The sequence below is a fragment of the Vitis vinifera genome, chromosome 12 (genome assembly GCF_030704535.1).
Source record: "Vitis vinifera cultivar Pinot Noir 40024 chromosome 12, ASM3070453v1".
Lineage (NCBI taxonomy): Eukaryota > Viridiplantae > Streptophyta > Magnoliopsida > Vitales > Vitaceae > Vitis > Vitis vinifera.
The window spans coordinates 9,052,036-9,069,544 of NC_081816.1; the positions used below are offsets into that span (position 1 = coordinate 9,052,036).

Genomic DNA, 17,509 nt, shown 5'->3' on the forward strand with positions numbered 1-17,509 from the left:
GATTTTCATGCATTACATTCTTTACTTATGCACCAAAATCATCCAAGATTTATTTTGTTTTAAATATTTTAAAAATCGGATGATTTCATGTTTTCAATTAAAACCTTGTGTTAAATGTTTTTCAAACTTGTTTTAAAATGTTTTAAGTTGAAAAAGTTGGTTGTTGAGCCAAAAACGGCTCAACCGGTTGAACTGAATGAGGAATCAGTTGACCGTCAACTCAACCAGTCGAGGTCCAAGTCGACCCCTAACTCAACCGGTTGAGGGTGCAAAAAACTTTCTCTTTCTTCCAGAACGATTGTTCAGTCGGTCAAGGTTGAACCTCAACTGGTTAAGGTTTGGTCGAGGCCCAACGGTCACCTATCTAGCATTAAATGCTAATGGCTAATTAACCGGTCAACCCCTAGCTCAACCAGTCGAACCCCCAACAGCTAGTTTGACTTTTTTTCTTCTATAAAAAAGTTCCAATCTTCATTGTTTAAAGAGTTTAACCTTCCCAAACATTTCTTGAATATATTTGAGCCTTAGAATAGTATTTTTGAGTGCACCATTGTTTTAAAACTTACATATCCTTAGTGCACCTTTCAATCCTAGTTTTTTTTGTATCATTTGAGCTTAAAGTTTGTGTACTAGGATTTTGTGAGATCATTTATTTGTAAATCTTTGAGAGGAAGTTTCTCAAGTGTGGGGTATCACTTGAGGGGTTGTTTAAGAATGAGATATCTCTTGAAAAGTGTAAAAGGTGCTTGGAGCCAAAAGTCCAAGAAAGTGAATTAGAACCATAATCCAATTGTATTGCTTGAATGCTTGGTTTGGAAGCTTGAATTAGTGGAACCTTAAGCTTGGGATTGAAGTTAGAGGAGAGTGGATGTAGACCAGGTTGCACTGAACCACTATAAAATCTCGTGTTTGAATTCTCCCTTCCCTATTCTTTTAATTTATATGCAATTATATTTATATTGCTTATTATATACTTGCATATAATTGTCTCTTACATTCACATAGTTTAAATTTGCAAAAAGAGACCATCACCCTATTCACCCCTCCCTTTAGGGTGATTACCATAGGTTGGATTAGTCTAATTTTTCTAACAATAATGAATCCATTTTTCCACTATTTGAGGAACATTGCATTATTCATTTTAAAGATAAGAATCGATCGTATAATCCTAAAGATTTTGAAAGTTTAAGGTAGTTTTTTTAATAACGAGAAAGGGGTTGTGTTGGATTTTCTTAAAAAATATTTGAATTCTATAAATTCATACATTCCACAATATGATGACAAATTTTTTCATAGGATGATTGAAAATTTTATGGTTAATTTTATAGTTTTCATATATCATTTCAAACCGAGATAGGAAATCACCTGCATACAAGAGAGGTGTATGACAATTATATTTAATACAATCCTAAATTTATTTAATAAAAGAATAATATTTAAAAATATGATCAATATTTTTAATATTTTGATTGTAAAAATCACTCATGTTTGTAATTTTCACCCTTTTTTATTTTCCTTTTCTTTTTGTAATTTCCGGCCTTCCTTTCTTTTCCTTTTATTATTATTATTATTCCCATTAATCCAAACATTTCTTTGGAGTTTAAAGGTCCAACAACCCTAACTCTTCCGAATGTTAAGGGGCTGTTTGGGAAAATGGGAGAGAGCAGGTGCATCCGCATTCCGTCCAAACGGGCCCCGACATTTGATTTCATTTCTCTTCTCTTCTAACCCTTCTCTATTCAGCAATGGCTCTCCAATGACCACGTTCATCAACTCGCCGAGTCCACTCACCGCAAAGCCCCATCCTCTGATCTGCAAAACCCAGTTCAAGAAGACCTTCATATCTTCGTGTTCCACAACTCATGAGCGCTTTTCTCACGAAATGGTAAATCACCTCAAAAGCCCATGTCTCGTTCACCTCCAAAACCACTCTTCTGTATTGGGTTTTCTTAATTTCTCTTCAAAACCCCACATTTCTTCCCATTTCGCGGTTCCCGCCTCCAGAGAACCTTTTCAGGCAATAGTCTCCAGGGTCTGCGCCATCTTGTCCCGGGTTCAATGGAAGGGAAGCTCGGAGCTGAAGCAGTTGAGTCCACAGCTCAAAGCCCACCATGTTGCGGAGATTGTGGCTGTGCATAAAGATACAGAATCGGTGATACAATTCTTTTACTGGATTTCTAAGAGGCCTTTTTACAAACATAATATGAACTGTTTTATCTCGATGTTAAATAGGCTTGTGCGTGATCGGGTATTTGCGCCGGCTGATCATATTAGGATTCTGATGATCAAAGCTTGTAGAAATGAGGAAGAGATTAGGCGGGTGGCGGATTTTTTAAATGAAATCAGTGGGATGGGTTTTGGGTTTAGTTTGTATAGTTGTAATACATTGTTGATTCAATTGGCTAAGTTTGAGATGGTTGAGGGTGCTCGTAATTTGTATAAGCAAATGCTGAATAGTGGAATTCAGCCGAGTTTATTGACGTTTAATACACTGATTAATATATTGTCTAAAAAGGGTAAGGTTCGTGAAGCTGAGTTGATTTTGAGTCAGATTTTTCAGTATGACTTGAGCCCAGATGTTTTTACATACACATCTTTGATCCTCGGGCATTGTAGGAATCGTAACTTGGATTTGGCATTTGGGGTTTTTGATAGAATGGTGAAGGAGGGTTGTGATCCAAATTCAGTTACATATTCAACTCTTATCAATGGGTTGTGTAATGAAGGGAGGGTGGATGAAGCACTGGACATGCTTGAAGAAATGATTGAGAAAGGCATTGAACCAACAGTTTATACATACACTCTGCCTATTACTGCGTTATGTGCCATTGAACATGAGGAGGAGGCAATTGAGCTTGTAGCCAGGATGAAGAAGAGAGGTTGCCGTCCAAATGTACAGACATATACAGCATTGATCAGTGGGCTGTCCAGATTAGGTAAACTTGAGGTTGCAATTGGGTTATACCACAAAATGTTGAAGGAAGGTTTGGTTCCAAACACAGTTACATATAATGCCTTGATAAATGAATTGTGTGTTGGAGGACGATTCAGTACTGCTCTGAAGATTTTTCACTGGATGGAGGGGCATGGTTCCTTGGCTAATACCCAAACCTACAATGAGATTATAAAGGGATTGTGCCTAGGAGGTGATATTGAGAAGGCAATGGTTCTTTTTGAAAAAATGCTGAAAATGGGTCCCTTGCCAACAGTGGTAACGTATAACACACTGATTAATGGATATCTTACAAAGGGAAATGTGAACAATGCTGCAAGGTTATTGGATTTAATGAAGGAGAATGGATGTGAACCAGATGAATGGACTTATAATGAACTTGTTTCAGGTTTTTCCAAGTGGGGAAAATTGGAGTCTGCTTCTTTTTATTTCCAGGAAATGGTGGAATGTGGTTTGAATCCAAATCCAGTCAGCTATACTGCTTTGATTGATGGTCACAGTAAGGACGGGAAGGTAGATATTGCTCTGTCATTGCTCAAGAGAATGGAGGAAATGGGTTGTAATCCAAATGTTGAAAGTTACAATGCTGTTATAAATGGTTTGTCCAAAGAGAACCGGTTTTCTGAAGCAGAGAAAATTTGTGATAAGATGGTAGAGCAAGGGTTGCTACCAAATGTCATTACCTACACGACTTTGATTGATGGGCTTTGTAGGAATGGCAGGACCCAATTTGCATTCAAGATTTTCCATGATATGGAGAAAAGAAAATGTCTTCCTAATTTGTACACTTACAGCTCTCTCATTTATGGGCTGTGTCAAGAAGGCAAAGCTGATGAAGCTGAGATTCTGCTCAAAGAAATGGAGAGGAAAGGATTGGCTCCTGATGAGGTAACATTTACCTCACTCATTGATGGTTTTGTTGTGCTGGGTAGGATAGATCATGCATTCTTGCTTCTCCGACGGATGGTTGATATGGGCTGCAAACCCAACTATCGAACTTACAGTGTGTTGTTGAAAGGGTTACAGAAAGAATGCCTTTTGCTTGAAGAAAAGGTTGCAGTCCAACACGAAGCAGTGTACAGTTTCAGTCCACATGAGAAGGATGTCAACTTTGAAATTGTCTCTAATCTCTTAGCTAGAATGTCAGAGATTGGATGTGAACCTACTCTTGATACCTACAGTACTTTAGTTAGTGGTTTGTGTAGGAAAGGCAGATTTTATGAGGCAGAGCAGTTAGTTAAGGACATGAAAGAGAGAGGTTTCTGTCCTGACAGAGAGATCTATTACTCTCTATTAATTGCTCATTGTAAGAATTTAGAAGTGGATCATGCTCTAAAAATCTTTCATTCGATTGAAGCTAAAGGCTTTCAGCTTCACTTATCAATTTACAGAGCGCTTATTTGTGCTCTCTGCAAAGCAGGTCAGGTGGAAGAGGCCCAAGCTTTGTTTGATAACATGCTTGAAAAGGAATGGAATGCAGATGAGATTGTTTGGACAGTCTTGGTTGATGGATTGCTGAAGGAAGGAGAATTAGATCTATGCATGAAGCTTCTTCACATAATGGAATCCAAGAATTTCACTCCGAATATACAGACATATGTGATTTTGGGTAGAGAACTGTCTAGGATTGGCAAATCCATAGAATCAGAGCCACTTGCTGATAAATTGAAAGTTCTGAAAGATAGCAATTAAGTTCAGGTTTTCTATTGTATCCAGACACAAAAAATGTGTACATGCTTCCAGAGGACATAGTCAGCTAATAATGGGCCCTGGTAATCCACTGATTGGGGTGAGATTTTCCCACTTGTGGATAATTATTTTTTGGGATGTAATCCATTGCAGCTCCATCGTCCAATAAATGGTGAGCATATGATGCCTTACTCCATAGATACATACATACATATATAACATTTATTTCTTTGTTTTAATCTTGTAAATTTTCGGTTATGGTTTCTGAAGAAAGAAAGCTCATGATTCCGATTGCTTTGCTTATTTCAGTAGTTTCACCTCACAAAGAAACAATATGCTAATGTTTCCTGGAGCCTCACGCCAGAATTACATTAAAACAGCAGGAAGAATGAGCTCTCGGTGCACTAGTAGGAGAAGACAATCATTATTGGATAAAAATTGGAAGGCATGATTTCTATGAAGCTAATCATAGTAAGAATTGGAAGGCTTGGTTTTATATGAAACTAAAAGGTATTGGTTTTAACTTAAACTTTACATGACAACATATCTGTCATTTACATCCATTGTCTCTTGTTACTGTGGAAAACATAAAATTTTTTGTTTGAGGAGGTGATGTGACTGAGTATTCTATTTTGTTTATCAGGATGATGAATATGATGACAGGTTACCTAATGTGGTTTAATATGCTCTGTATGTTGCTTGACTTTATACTTTTGCATCACCTATATTGTGATCAATTCATCATTGTAACAAAATCTCTGCGGGTCTGTATTAAAATTCTGGACCTATCTGCCATTTGATCTTCTTCTGTTAATCTACCAACATTATCATGGAGCCACTTAAAAATCAAACTACAGACAACAGACTGTCGGTAGTTAATTGGGTTAGGGAACCATTCAATGCTGAGAAATTTTTGGAAATTGGTGGTTAATCTGAAAAAATGAGTTTTTTATCCAGGACAAATTCAATAATGAATTAGCAAGTTGAAAAGGCAACACATGTAAAGGCAAGGATGTTGAGAGAGAGAATGGAAGAATGTTGGGAAGGCTGCCCCTCTATGCATATTTTGGACTTTGTGGAAAGAAGCATTCCAACAAGTGTTTGAAAATGAGGAGTTTTCGGATCAAAAGTTGAAATGTTTATTCCTGATTAACCTTTTAGCATGGCTGGGCATCTACATAAAGGAAGGTTCAATGTCTTTGATTGAGTTTGTTGATGAGAAGGTTGTTTTTTGTTTCTCTTGAATGGTTTTGCCTCTTTGTGCCCATTGTATATTTCCTCCATTCTCTGGTGTACTCTTTTTTTGCCATATATTCACACACGCACACACACACATTTTTTCTTGTCCATCAGAAAAAAATAAAAAAATAAAAAAATACAGGCAAGGATGTTGCCATTTTAAGCTGCAGAGTAATTGTTGAATTTTCATTTAATTTTAGCATCATTCAGCATATTTTACAAGATCTGAAAATAATGTGCAAATCATTGATGAACTCAAACTAAGCTGATTGAACAAAAAAATTGGGTGTGTTTTAGGAATTTAACAAATAATTTGGGAACTCACAGTGCTTGATTGAAGAAAATTTCTTGCACTACTACAACCAGTGTGCATGGAGAAGGGCAATGATTTCATAAAATGGTCCTTGTAGGTGTCTTCTGTTGATGGACATTATATAATAACAAACAATTAAAAGAACAAAAACAAAACCAAAACAACTATTATTAGTGCACTTAATAACATATGGCTGAATACAATAGCATACACCAAACACATTTGCAATTTGCTTTCATATGCCCAATGTTGAAAATTCTGTGGTGTAAAATAACGATCTCACCTATTCCCTCACCGTCAACCCTCTTTATACCTGGATTTTTTTATGAGAGGAGATCAGCCATGTGGGTGGTGAGGTATCTTGATTCGAGGGCAGAGTTGAGCATATTAAGAGGTGAGAGGGATTGGAGGAAAAATGCTACTAGGAGAAACTCAGAGGGTGAGCTTCTGAGATGGAGAAAAATAATACTTGAGATTTCTCCAGAAGCTAAAGCTTTTTTTTAATTTTTTTTTATTTATCTCTTTTGCTCTCTTCTTTCTCAAACGATAAGCCTTTGGGCTTATTTACAAGCATCTTTTAACTAAGAGACAACTAAATGACACAGTATGACCAACAAAATGATGTCTTGTCTACATGAAGTAATAATATAGTGTCACCTGTGCACCTAGTTGATTTATAGGAGAAGCATGCAACATTGGCCATATGTGTCCCACTAAGTGGTCTTTCATCCCTCTCAGTCAAGCTACAATGAGTTCTCTAATAAATGAGCTGATATTGCCTTAGAGAGCCTCCGGCTCTAGCCATCAAAATCAAGGTGCTCAAACCATCTCATAAACTTGATGGTAGGGTAGGCCCAACCCCACCAACAAGGTACACTAAGCACAATTAGGCTTCTTGAGCAGGACTCAGGCAAGTGTAAACCATCTTGGCATTGTGCTACATAATCCCCTCAAGAGAAGTATTGGTAATTCTTGATTTTCATGAATGATTGTGGAGACAGTTACTTGAAAGTATCCTTTTAATGATGTGAGAAAAAAGGTTAGTGAAGATGGGGAAGTGACCTTTCATCACCTTCTTAACATGTGAGGTATGACCCTGATGGGGGAAAGCCTTTTAAAGTTTATTCAAGGAAGAAAGGGAAGACCTAAGTAAACTTTAAGTAGGATTAATATAATTAGAATTTGAGTCATGATAGGTTATTAGAGTCCTAGTAGAATAGGTTATTAGAGTCCTAGTAGAATAGGTTATTGGAGTCCTAGTAGACTTTGGATTTCTTAGAGAATCCTATAAATAGGCTAATCAATGTAAATCAAAGGAATGAATTTTTGATGAATAATATTATACTTTCTTTCATTGCAAGGTTGCAACCCTCAATGGTGAGACTCCATTGATTTTCTTCTAGGTGAGACTCCTAGAAGGCCTTAGTGAGACTCTAAGGTTTTCCATCTTTTTTTCATTGTTTCTTCTTTCTCTCTATTTCTTATCTTATAATTTTCTCTACCATAAAGTTTATTCCTTGTTCCTCTCCTTACACCTTAAAAATAAAACCCTAGCCCACCTACCCTTGAGTGTAGGCAACCATCCTAGGGTTTTCCTACATCAATTTTGGTATCAGAGCCAAAATTCTTGGCTTGAAGGCATATGCAATTAAGGAGCGGAGCAACTTATGCAAGCATGAGTTCCAAAAAAACTTCTAGCAATCAAGATGCCGATACAATACGCTTGGAGGAAATTTCAGCCACACAACAATCCCATCAAGATGCTATAATACAACTAAATAGCAAACTTGATGAGATCATGAAGTTATTAGAAAAGAGCCAAGAAAAACGACCAATTGAAGAGGAGATCGCAAGTCATCAATTTAGACAATCGCCAAATCGATCACGCGAAGAACAAGACAATTTTATGATGGGGAATCAAAGAAGGGCCAAACTTTTTAAGCTAGATGATGATGTGACAAAAAAGGTATGTCTTGAAGTTGCTGAATTTTATGGAAAACTAAATCCAACAGCTTTTCTTGATTGGATTATGTCAATGGAAGATTACTTTGATTGGTATGCAATGCCCGAAAATAGAAAAGTTCGTTTTGTGAAGGCAAAGTTGAAAGGAGCAGCACGTCTATGGTGGCATAATATCGAGAATCAAGCTCATAGAACTGGCTAACCGCCTATTGACACATGGGACGAGATGAAGTTGAAGATGAAGGAGCACTTTCTCCCAACTGATTATGAACAACTTATGTATACAAAATTGTTTTCCCTTAAACAAGGTACCAAGTCCGTTGAAGAATATACAGAAGAATTCCATGAATTGAGCATTCGAAATCAAGTGCGGGAAAGTGATGCTCAACTTGCAGCCCGCTACAAAGCTGGACTTCGAATGGAGATTCAACTTGAGATGATAGCTGCACACACTTATACCGTAGATGACGTTTATCAACTAGCCCTCAAAATAGAAGAAGGCCTCAAATTCCGGGTTTCCAGGCGTCCAAGTTCACAAATTGGGAGCACTTTCTCCAACAGGACAGCAAGCAAACCTTTAAGCACGTCAAACTTCAGAACTCCTAATCATGTGAATGGTGGGGGCAACACTCAACAAACTTCGAATGTGGCTTACAAGAATGGTAATAAGGGTAAAAATTCAATGAGTAATGGAGATAGAAAAGTAGACGTGACTCCTTTATGCTTTAAGTGTGGTGGGCATGGTCATTATGCTGTTGTATGCCCAACCAAAAGTTTACACTTTTGTGTTGAAGAACCAGAATCTGAATTGGAAAGTTACCCAAAGGAAGAAGAGACCTACAATGAAGATGAAGTTAGTGAAGAATGTGACTACTATGATGGTATGACGGAAGGATATAGTCTTGTAGTACGACCTTTATTAACCGTTCCAAAAGTAAAAGGAAAAGAAGATTGGCGACGTACTAGCATTTTTCAAACACGTATTTCTTGCTAAGGGAGATTATGCACCATGATCATTGATGGAGGTAGCAGTTTGAACATAGCTTCACAAGAACTTGTTGAGAAGCTAAACCTTAAAACAGAGAGACATCCAAATCCATTCAGAGTAGCATGGGTTAATGACACTTCTATCCCGGTAAGTTTTCGTTGTTTAGTAACATTCCTTTTTTGGTAAGGACTTTGAAGAGTCTGTATGGTGTGAGGTCTTACCCATTAAAGTAAGTCATATTTTAATTGGAAGACCTTGGCTCTTTGATAGAAAAGTTCAACATGACGGCTATGAAAATACATATGCTCTCATACACAACGGACGTAAGAAGATCCTTCGTCCAATGAAAGAAGTCCCTCCAATTAATAAGTCGGATGAGAATGCACAACCAAAAAAGGTACTTACTATGTGTCAATTTGAAAATGAGAGCAAGGAAACTAAAGTTATTTTTGCTTTAATGGCTCGGAAAGTGGAAGAATTTAAAGAACAAGATAAGGAATATCCAGCAAACGCACGTAAAATCCTTGATGACTTTTCTGACTTGTGGCCTGCAGAGTTACCTAATGAACTCCCTCCTATGCGTGACATACAACATGCCATTGATTTGATTCCCGGTGCATCATTACCAAATTTACTAGCCTACAGAATGAATCCAACAGAGCATGCTGAATTGAAAAGGCAAGTTGATGAATTACTTACTAAAGGCTTTATTCGTGAAAGCCTAAGTCCTTGTGGAGTTCCTGCCCTACTAACACCAAAGAAGGATGGATCATGGCGGATGTGTGTGGATAGTCGTGCAATCAACAAAATCACAATCAAGTATCGATTTCCAATTCCAAGACTTGATGACATGCTAGATATGATGGTTGGATCAATAATCTTCTCAAAGATTGATCTAAGAAGTGGATATCATCAAATACGTATTAGACCAGGGGATGAATGGAAGACATCTTTCAAAACTAAGGATGGATTGTATGAGTGGTTAGTCATGCCGTTTGGACTAACCAATGCTCCAAGTACCTTCATGCGGATTATGATGCAAGTATTAAAACCTTTTATTGGACGGTTTGTTGTTGTCTATTTTGATGATATTCTTATCTATAGTCGATCTTGTGAAGATCATGAGGAACACTTGAAGCAAGTAATGCGCACTCTTAGGGCTGAAAAGTTTTACATTAATTTGAAAAAATGTACTTTCATGAGCCCTAGTGTTGTATTTCTTGGCTTTGTTGTGTCTTCTAAGGGTGTTGAAACAGATCCAGAGAAGATCAAAGCTATTGTTGATTGGCCAGTACCAACAAATATCCATGAGGTGCGAAGCTTCCATGGAATGGCTACATTCTATTGACGATTTATTCGAAATTTCAGCTCTATTATGGCCCCAATTACTGAATGCATGAAACCTGGTTTATTTATTTGGACCAAGGCGGCCAACAAGACATTTGAAGAAATCAAATCCAAGATGGTGAACCCTCCTATCCTACGCCTACCAGACTTTGAGAAAGTATTTGAGGTGGCCTGTGATGCTTCCCATGTGGGAATTGGAGCAGTTCTTAGCCAAGAGGGACATCCTGTGGCTTTCTTTAGTGAGAAGCTCAATGGGGCAAAGAAAAAATACTCCACATATGATCTTGAATTCTATGCAATGGTGCAAGCAATTAGGCATTGGCAACATTATCTTAGTTACAAGGAATTTGTTTTGTATTCAGATCATGAAGCCTTGCGATATCTTAATTCTCAAAAGAAGCTTAACTCTCGACATGCAAAATGGAGTAGTTTTCTTCAACTGTTTACCTATAATTTAAAGCATTGTGCAGGAATTGAAAATAAAGTAGCTGATGCCCTTAGTAGGAAGGCCCTTCTCTTAGTAAACATGTCAACCACTACAATTGGATTTGAAGAATTAAAGCATTGCTATGACAATGATGCTGATTTTGGAGATGTTTATTCCTCTCTTTTGAGTGGTTCAAAAGCAACATGTATTGATTTCCAGATTTTAGAGGGGTACTTGTTTTATAAAAATCGTTTATGCTTACCAAGGACTTCTCTACGTGATCATGTCATATGGGAACTTCATGGAGGCGGAATGGGCGGACATTTTGGACGAGATAAGACCGTTGCTTTGGTGGAAGATCGCTTCTTTTGGCCTAGTTTAAAGAAGGATGTTTGGAAGGTTATCAAACAATGTCGAGCATGTCAAGTAGGAAAAGGTTCAAAGCAAAATACGGGGTTATATACGCCATTACCAGTTCCTTCCAAACCTTGGGAAGACTTGAGCATGGATTTTGTACTTGGATTACCAAGGACACAACGGGGCTTTGATTCTATATTTGTTGTGGTTGATAGATTTTCCAAAATGACACATTTTATCCCATGTAAGAAGGCTTCGGATGCTTCTTATGTTGCTGCCTTATTCTTTAAAGAAGTAGTTCGATTGCATGGATTACCACAATCCATTGTTTCTGATCGCGATGTCAAGTTTATGAGCTATTTTTGGAAAACCTTGTGGGCCAAGCTAGGTACTCAATTAAAATTTTCAAGTTCTTTCCATCCTCAAACTGATGGACAAACAGAAGTTGTCAATCGCAGTCTTGGTAATCTGTTGAGATGCATTGTGAGAGATCAGTTGAGAAAGTGGGATAATGTCTTACCACAAGCCGAATTTGCTTTCAATAGCTCCACTAATCGTACTACTGGGTACTCACCTTTTGAAGTGGCATATGGGCTAAAACCTAAGCAACCTGTTGATCTTATACCATTACCTACTTCTGTCCGCACCAGCCAAGATGGTGATGCATTTGCACGTCATATACGAGATATACATGAAAAGGTACGAGAAAAAATCAAAATCAGCAATGAGAACTATAAAGAGGCAGCAGATGCACATCGAAGATATATTCAGTTTCAAGAAGGTGATCTAGTGATGGTTCGTTTACGACCAGAAAGATTTCATCCGAGCACATATCAAAAGCTTCAAGCTAAGAAAGCGGGTCCATTTCGGGTACTAAAGCGGTTGGGTGAGAATGCTTATTTGTTAGAGCTCCCTTCAAACTTGCATTTTAGTCCAATATTTAATGTGGAAGATTTACATATCTACCATGGCCATCACAACGATATAAGTGAAGAGTTGGGTCTTCAATTACCACCTACTCTTAGCCCACGTCCTGAGATCGAGTATGTTCTTGATGATCAACTTGTGTCTACTCGACAAGGTGGATACCAAAATTTTTTAGTGAAATGGCGAGGCAAACCACATTCTGAGAATACATGGATTACGACAACGGATTTTCAGAAGATTAACCCCGATCTCTATGAATTGTATCAAGCATCTAACTCGTCGGAGCCGAGTTCTTTCAAGCCGGGGAGAATTGATGGGGGAAAGCCTTTTAAAGTTTATTCAAGGAAGAAAGGGAAGACCTAAGTAAACTTTAAGTAGGATTAATATAATTAGAATTTGAGTCATGATAGGTTATTAGAGTCCTAGTAGAATAGGTTATTAGAGTCCTAGTAGACTTTGGATTTCTTAAAGAAGCCTATAAATAGGCTAATCAATGTAAATCAAAGGAATGAATTTTTGATGAATAATATTATACTTTCTTTCATTGCAAGGTTGCAACCCTCAATGGTGAGACTCCATTGATTTTCTTCTAGGTGAGACTCCTAGAAGGCCTTAGTGAGACTCTAAGGTTTTCCATCTTTTCTTCATTGTTTCTTCTTTCTCTCTATTTCTTATCTTATAATTTTCTCTACCATAAAGTTTATTCCTTGTTCCTCTCCTTACACCCTAAAAATAAAACCCTAGCCCACCTACCCTTGAGTGTAGACAACCATCCTAGGGTTGTCCTACATCAGACCCCTTGTTTCATTTAGAATACAAATTGTATGCTTCCACCTTGAGATGGTGAGGAGAGTTCCCTCAGTATTTGCTGTAGGCAAGCATCCATAACCTGGGCATCCCATGAACTTGATGGTACGCCCAACCATTCCACCACCAAGGTGCACCAAGCCCAATTAGGCTTCTCAAGCCCTGCTTATGACTGAGGAAAGTGTAAAGCATCTAGGCATTATGTTTTCTGATACCCTTGATTGAAGTATAGATGATTGCCTATTTTCATGAATGTGGAGCTAAGGATTTGAAAGTATCCTTTTGATAATGCGAGAAGGGGTTGGTGAAGTCAACAATTGAAGATGGGGAAGTGATCTCTCATCACCTACCTTAGCAGCTTGGGGATGACCCTTCCTTTCATTCACAATAAAAAGTGAATGCTTCCACACTAAAATGGGAAGGAGAATTCCCTCAGCATCTGTCATGGGCCAGTATCAATAACATGGACATTTACCTAGAGGTAGGAGTTTGCACTAGGTTGGTACCTTGTCTTAGTGCAATGGAGAAATAGGAGGTCAATGCTTCAAATTACACCTCATTGAGACAAAGGCGTGATCCTCAAAAGCTTTGCTAGGAGGGAACTTACTAATATTCAATATTAAAAGATGTATCTATGCCATTAGGTATACAGGTCATAATGGACGAGTGGCATTTCCTTATAGGTCCACATATTATTGTGAAATTCTGGTATCATCAACCCCTCTTCAAAACAAGGAGAAAAAACAAGTTCGAAATAGCCCAACATGGACATCTCAACTATCTTATTACTTAACTCTTTTAGATGATTGAAGAATTTGCATTTGCATTTCTGTGAATGAAAAAGGGGAAATATTTATAGATGGACGTTTACATCTAGCCAAGTGGGCTTCTTGATGGTTTAGAATATCTCCTTAGTAATGTGCATTCGACTAGTATTGATCTGCATGTTTAGACCACATTTTGTTGGAACAGCAACAAATTTAAATTATTAGCGAATTGACATGCTTGACAGTTTGAACCTTTTTTTTCTTTTTTTGGCAGGCTTATGTCATCCAGCTTGCATGTTGCCAGTGCATTGGCTTTCAGATCTTCTTGGTAACTGAAATGCTAAGGTACACTTTGTATGACACCAATATCGAAATTATTTTGCCTTTGATTACCTCAATAAAGGTTCATTCATGAACTATACACCAATTTTATTGTACTGAATTTCATTCTCTTGATTCATTTTCACAGTTGCAACTGTAATCACAACCTCATAAATTTTGAACAAAAATTTACCTGTTTTGAATCAAGTAAAATTGATTTGGCTTTTGCCAGTCTCCCCCTCCCACAAATAGTTCCTGAATCAGACATCTATGGATAACTGATAATAGTAATGGGGTATGATCAATCATGATCATTAATTGAACATGACTGAACTCAATGGAGAAGGTCCAATTCTACACATGCATTTTGGTATCACTGTGAAATTTCTGTTTCAGTATGAGAATCAATGCTCAAGTTTCATTCAGAATGAATCGTGAGGAAGAAAGACTTACTCATGGCCAATAGAGTTTGATATCTCTTTTCTTATGTTAGAAGTAATTATCCTACAGCTGGGTTGGAGATTTGTGTCATTCCTAAACACAAGACTATTTGCTTTTCTTTGTGAGGAGCTACGCAAGAGTTTAACTTGCTGAAATATTTTATGGAAATTACCTATTAAAAACAGGTGCAAATTGTTCTCCTTCTGAAGCAGTAAGAGAACTGCATCAGACACCTCTGTGCTTCAAATCATATGCACTGTATTGTATATGATCTCTCTCTCATTTCCTTGCAATGGTCAGGAAAATATATATGTCATATTTTCCTCCCAATAATTGAAGTTCTGTTAGAAGTCATTTTTTGGAAGCTAGTCCACCTTTCATTTGGCCACCTCATCAAGGAGGTATTGAATCTATATATTGTCAGTTTAAACCTCTCCCACCATATAAAAGTTTGTTAGGTCCATTGTTGGTTCTTTTTCTTGGCAATGGAATTTGTTTCCTTGGTTTTGTGACAGAAATTATTTCCTTCGTAGTAAATATAATACAGTAGTGACTTCAAATTGTAACAACTTTAATAATGCATGTGATTGTCTTCATCGTGTAAACTTCAAGTTTGTTTGTTTCAAGCTGTTGAAAATCAACTTTATTAGGAAATGACTTCCATTTAAACAATGGAAGTTATGACAGATACTGTCCTTGATGAATATGCTTAGGTGATAATGCAGCTAATTACAAATAGAAACTAACATGGTAAGCCTGCTTTCCGTCATGTTGGAAAAAAAAAAACAAGTCAAAAACAAATTTCTTCCAATTTTGGTGAAAAGGAATCCACTAAAATAATGCACCGTTTCATAAAATTGTGGAAAAGTTTACCCACAAGACCAATATGATAGTTTATGGTCTTAAACCATTCTAGTGACCCCACTACTCCTTGAATTTGTGTCCAGAATGTGAAATTCCTACTTTAGGGACTGTAAATTAAGGTTTGATGGTGCCTGAATGCCCTTGCTGGGTTTAATGGTGTCCACATCAGCTGCATTGCTTTTTTAAGGGTGGGTTCACTTGATGACATATCCATAATTGTCCTTTGATTTAGGGAAAGTTTTGAATGCTAGTGTTGCTCCTCCATTAGCACCCAACCTCAAACACAATTATAGAATGGTTCCAAGAAACAAATCAATGATGTACTGTCTCACTCTGTGTGCTGTAACTTAGAGAGGACCGACTTCAAGAACCAGTGGTCTTTGGACACAATGGTTAGCAGACTCTGGTAAATTTTGCACAAAAATGCTTCCCACTGGAACACATCTTGTGATAGGTAGTGAAAAGCCTTATCAGTGTTGTGATGTTGTCCGTGGGTAAGATTGATCTTGAACTCAAACCTATCAAACTAGCTATCTATTTATATCTATTTATTTTGATAGGTCAGATTGTATGGTAAACTAGCACTTTCCTAAGGTAGAGCTGTCAGTGTTGTATCGAACTCTGGGGGTCCTAGACAAGTTGAATGATGTAAGTATAACCATTTGGATATTTGAAGTGGGGTCAAAAAAAAAATTTCTGACTCTGAGGAAAGCAAAGATAGAAGTTATGTTGATATGCAGAAAGGTAGGATCCTATGAAAGTAATGGGTTTAAAAGGCAGAATGAGCACATGGGTAGGACTCCTATCTCTGTGTAATGTATAGATGAAGAGGGGCCATGTTGGTGTCTTTCCTCTCTCTTTCCTTCACAAGGTTCCAATCACAACATCAATCTCCAGAATTATTCCTTCTAATCCTTTGTCTTTTATCGACACCTGCTTCTCTCCAATCCCAACTCCATTGAAAAATAGGAATAGAAGCAGATAAAAGAAATAATATCCCTTCAGATCCTTCCAAAACAGCTTCCATCTTCTCCCAAGCCAACAGGGTTTTAAAGACCAGCCCACACAACATCACCTAACCTTTTATTCCCTTTAAGACATCCTTCCAAATGCTACTCTCCACCCTCCTTTGGCCTTTATCTCCCACCCTCTTTCTATCTTAAAAGGTCCTTTTGCCTTCACATCCACCAACCCGTATCTTTACTATTAGTCTTTAACAGCCTTTCCTCTTGGATTTTGCTCCTCAGCAGCCGATTCTCCAAGCTATTATATCACCCAGAATGAATTAGAGAGCATCATAGTGTATAAACTAATGCTTAGCAGAAACCCTGTCTTCTCCTATATATATACATGTACCTCTTAGTTCCCATCAATATTCCCCGTGATTGAGCTCTCAAATGGGTAGGCAGGGTAGTGACCCGACCATGGTTAGCTCCTCCATCGCTCTCCTCCAAGAGAGGTTCAGGCAGTTGCAGAGGGTGAAGGAGAGACGTGAGGAAAAAGAGCTGCTAAAGCTTTTCTCAGAGTCTGAAAGGATCGCTCCAGCCATGCTTTTGGATTCAGGCAAGCTGTTGTCCGGCCAACCCGAGACCATCCGGCCATATAGGCAACCTGTCAATCAAGATTTCCTCTCCCTTGGACCTAACTCGAATCAGAAGGTCAAGTGTGCTGATTCCCGACCCATCAAGAAGATGACCCCGCGGTCGTCAAGCTTGTGGCCGGTGGAACCAAACTTTGTCAGCCCATCAAATAGTTTTGATAGTTCAGACGTGGATACTTCTCTTCATCTGTAGGAAAATTTTTCTTTCTTTCCTTCTCTTTGTTTTTTTTTTTTGGTTTTGTAAGTATGACCAAGGAGTAATGTAATTAATCTTTCTCGTGATCGACTTCATGTGTTTTCTCGTCATCTTCTTCCCCAGCTTCATTCTCGGCAACATGGGATGATATGGGCAGAAGCTCAGAATCTTCCGAAATCGTTTCGAGTTGTAGAATTAACGGGGAATCCATGTTGTTGTGAAGAGCCCTGATATTTTCCTGGGAAAATTTTTGGTGTACCCAGAGCTGAAGTTGATGTTAGCTGTTAAATCCATGGATTTTGGGTCCTACA

At 37.9% G+C, this 17,509-nt stretch overlaps 1 protein-coding gene across 3 annotated transcripts; it reads left to right on the top strand.

The window, feature by feature from the left end:
• Positions 1-1,623: 1,623 nt before the first annotated feature.
• On the top strand, positions 1,624-17,308 carry LOC100242627 (pentatricopeptide repeat-containing protein At5g65560). 3 transcript variants are annotated; one of them, XM_010659142.2, is made up of 4 exons: positions 1,624-4,814; positions 4,952-5,152; positions 5,600-5,830; positions 14,051-17,308. In XM_010659142.2, the coding sequence occupies exon 1, from the start codon at positions 1,631-1,633 to the stop codon at positions 4,643-4,645; it is 3,015 nt and encodes a 1,004-aa protein (XP_010657444.2). In that variant the 5' UTR covers positions 1,624-1,630; the 3' UTR covers positions 4,646-4,814; positions 4,952-5,152; positions 5,600-5,830; positions 14,051-17,308. The 3 variants fall into 3 exon arrangements, with proteins under 3 accessions (XP_010657444.2, XP_059597142.1, XP_010657442.2); XM_059741159.1 differs by lacking the exon at positions 5,600-5,830 and having other exon boundaries at positions 1,624-1,885; positions 2,005-4,814; XM_010659140.2 differs by lacking the exon at positions 5,600-5,830.
• Positions 17,309-17,509: the final 201 nt, after the last annotated feature.

Coding starts and splice junctions, on each gene's coding strand:
- LOC100242627 (XM_010659142.2), top strand. CDS start 1,631: ATGTTAAGGGGCTGTTTGGGAAAATGGGAGAGAGCAGGTGCATCCGCA.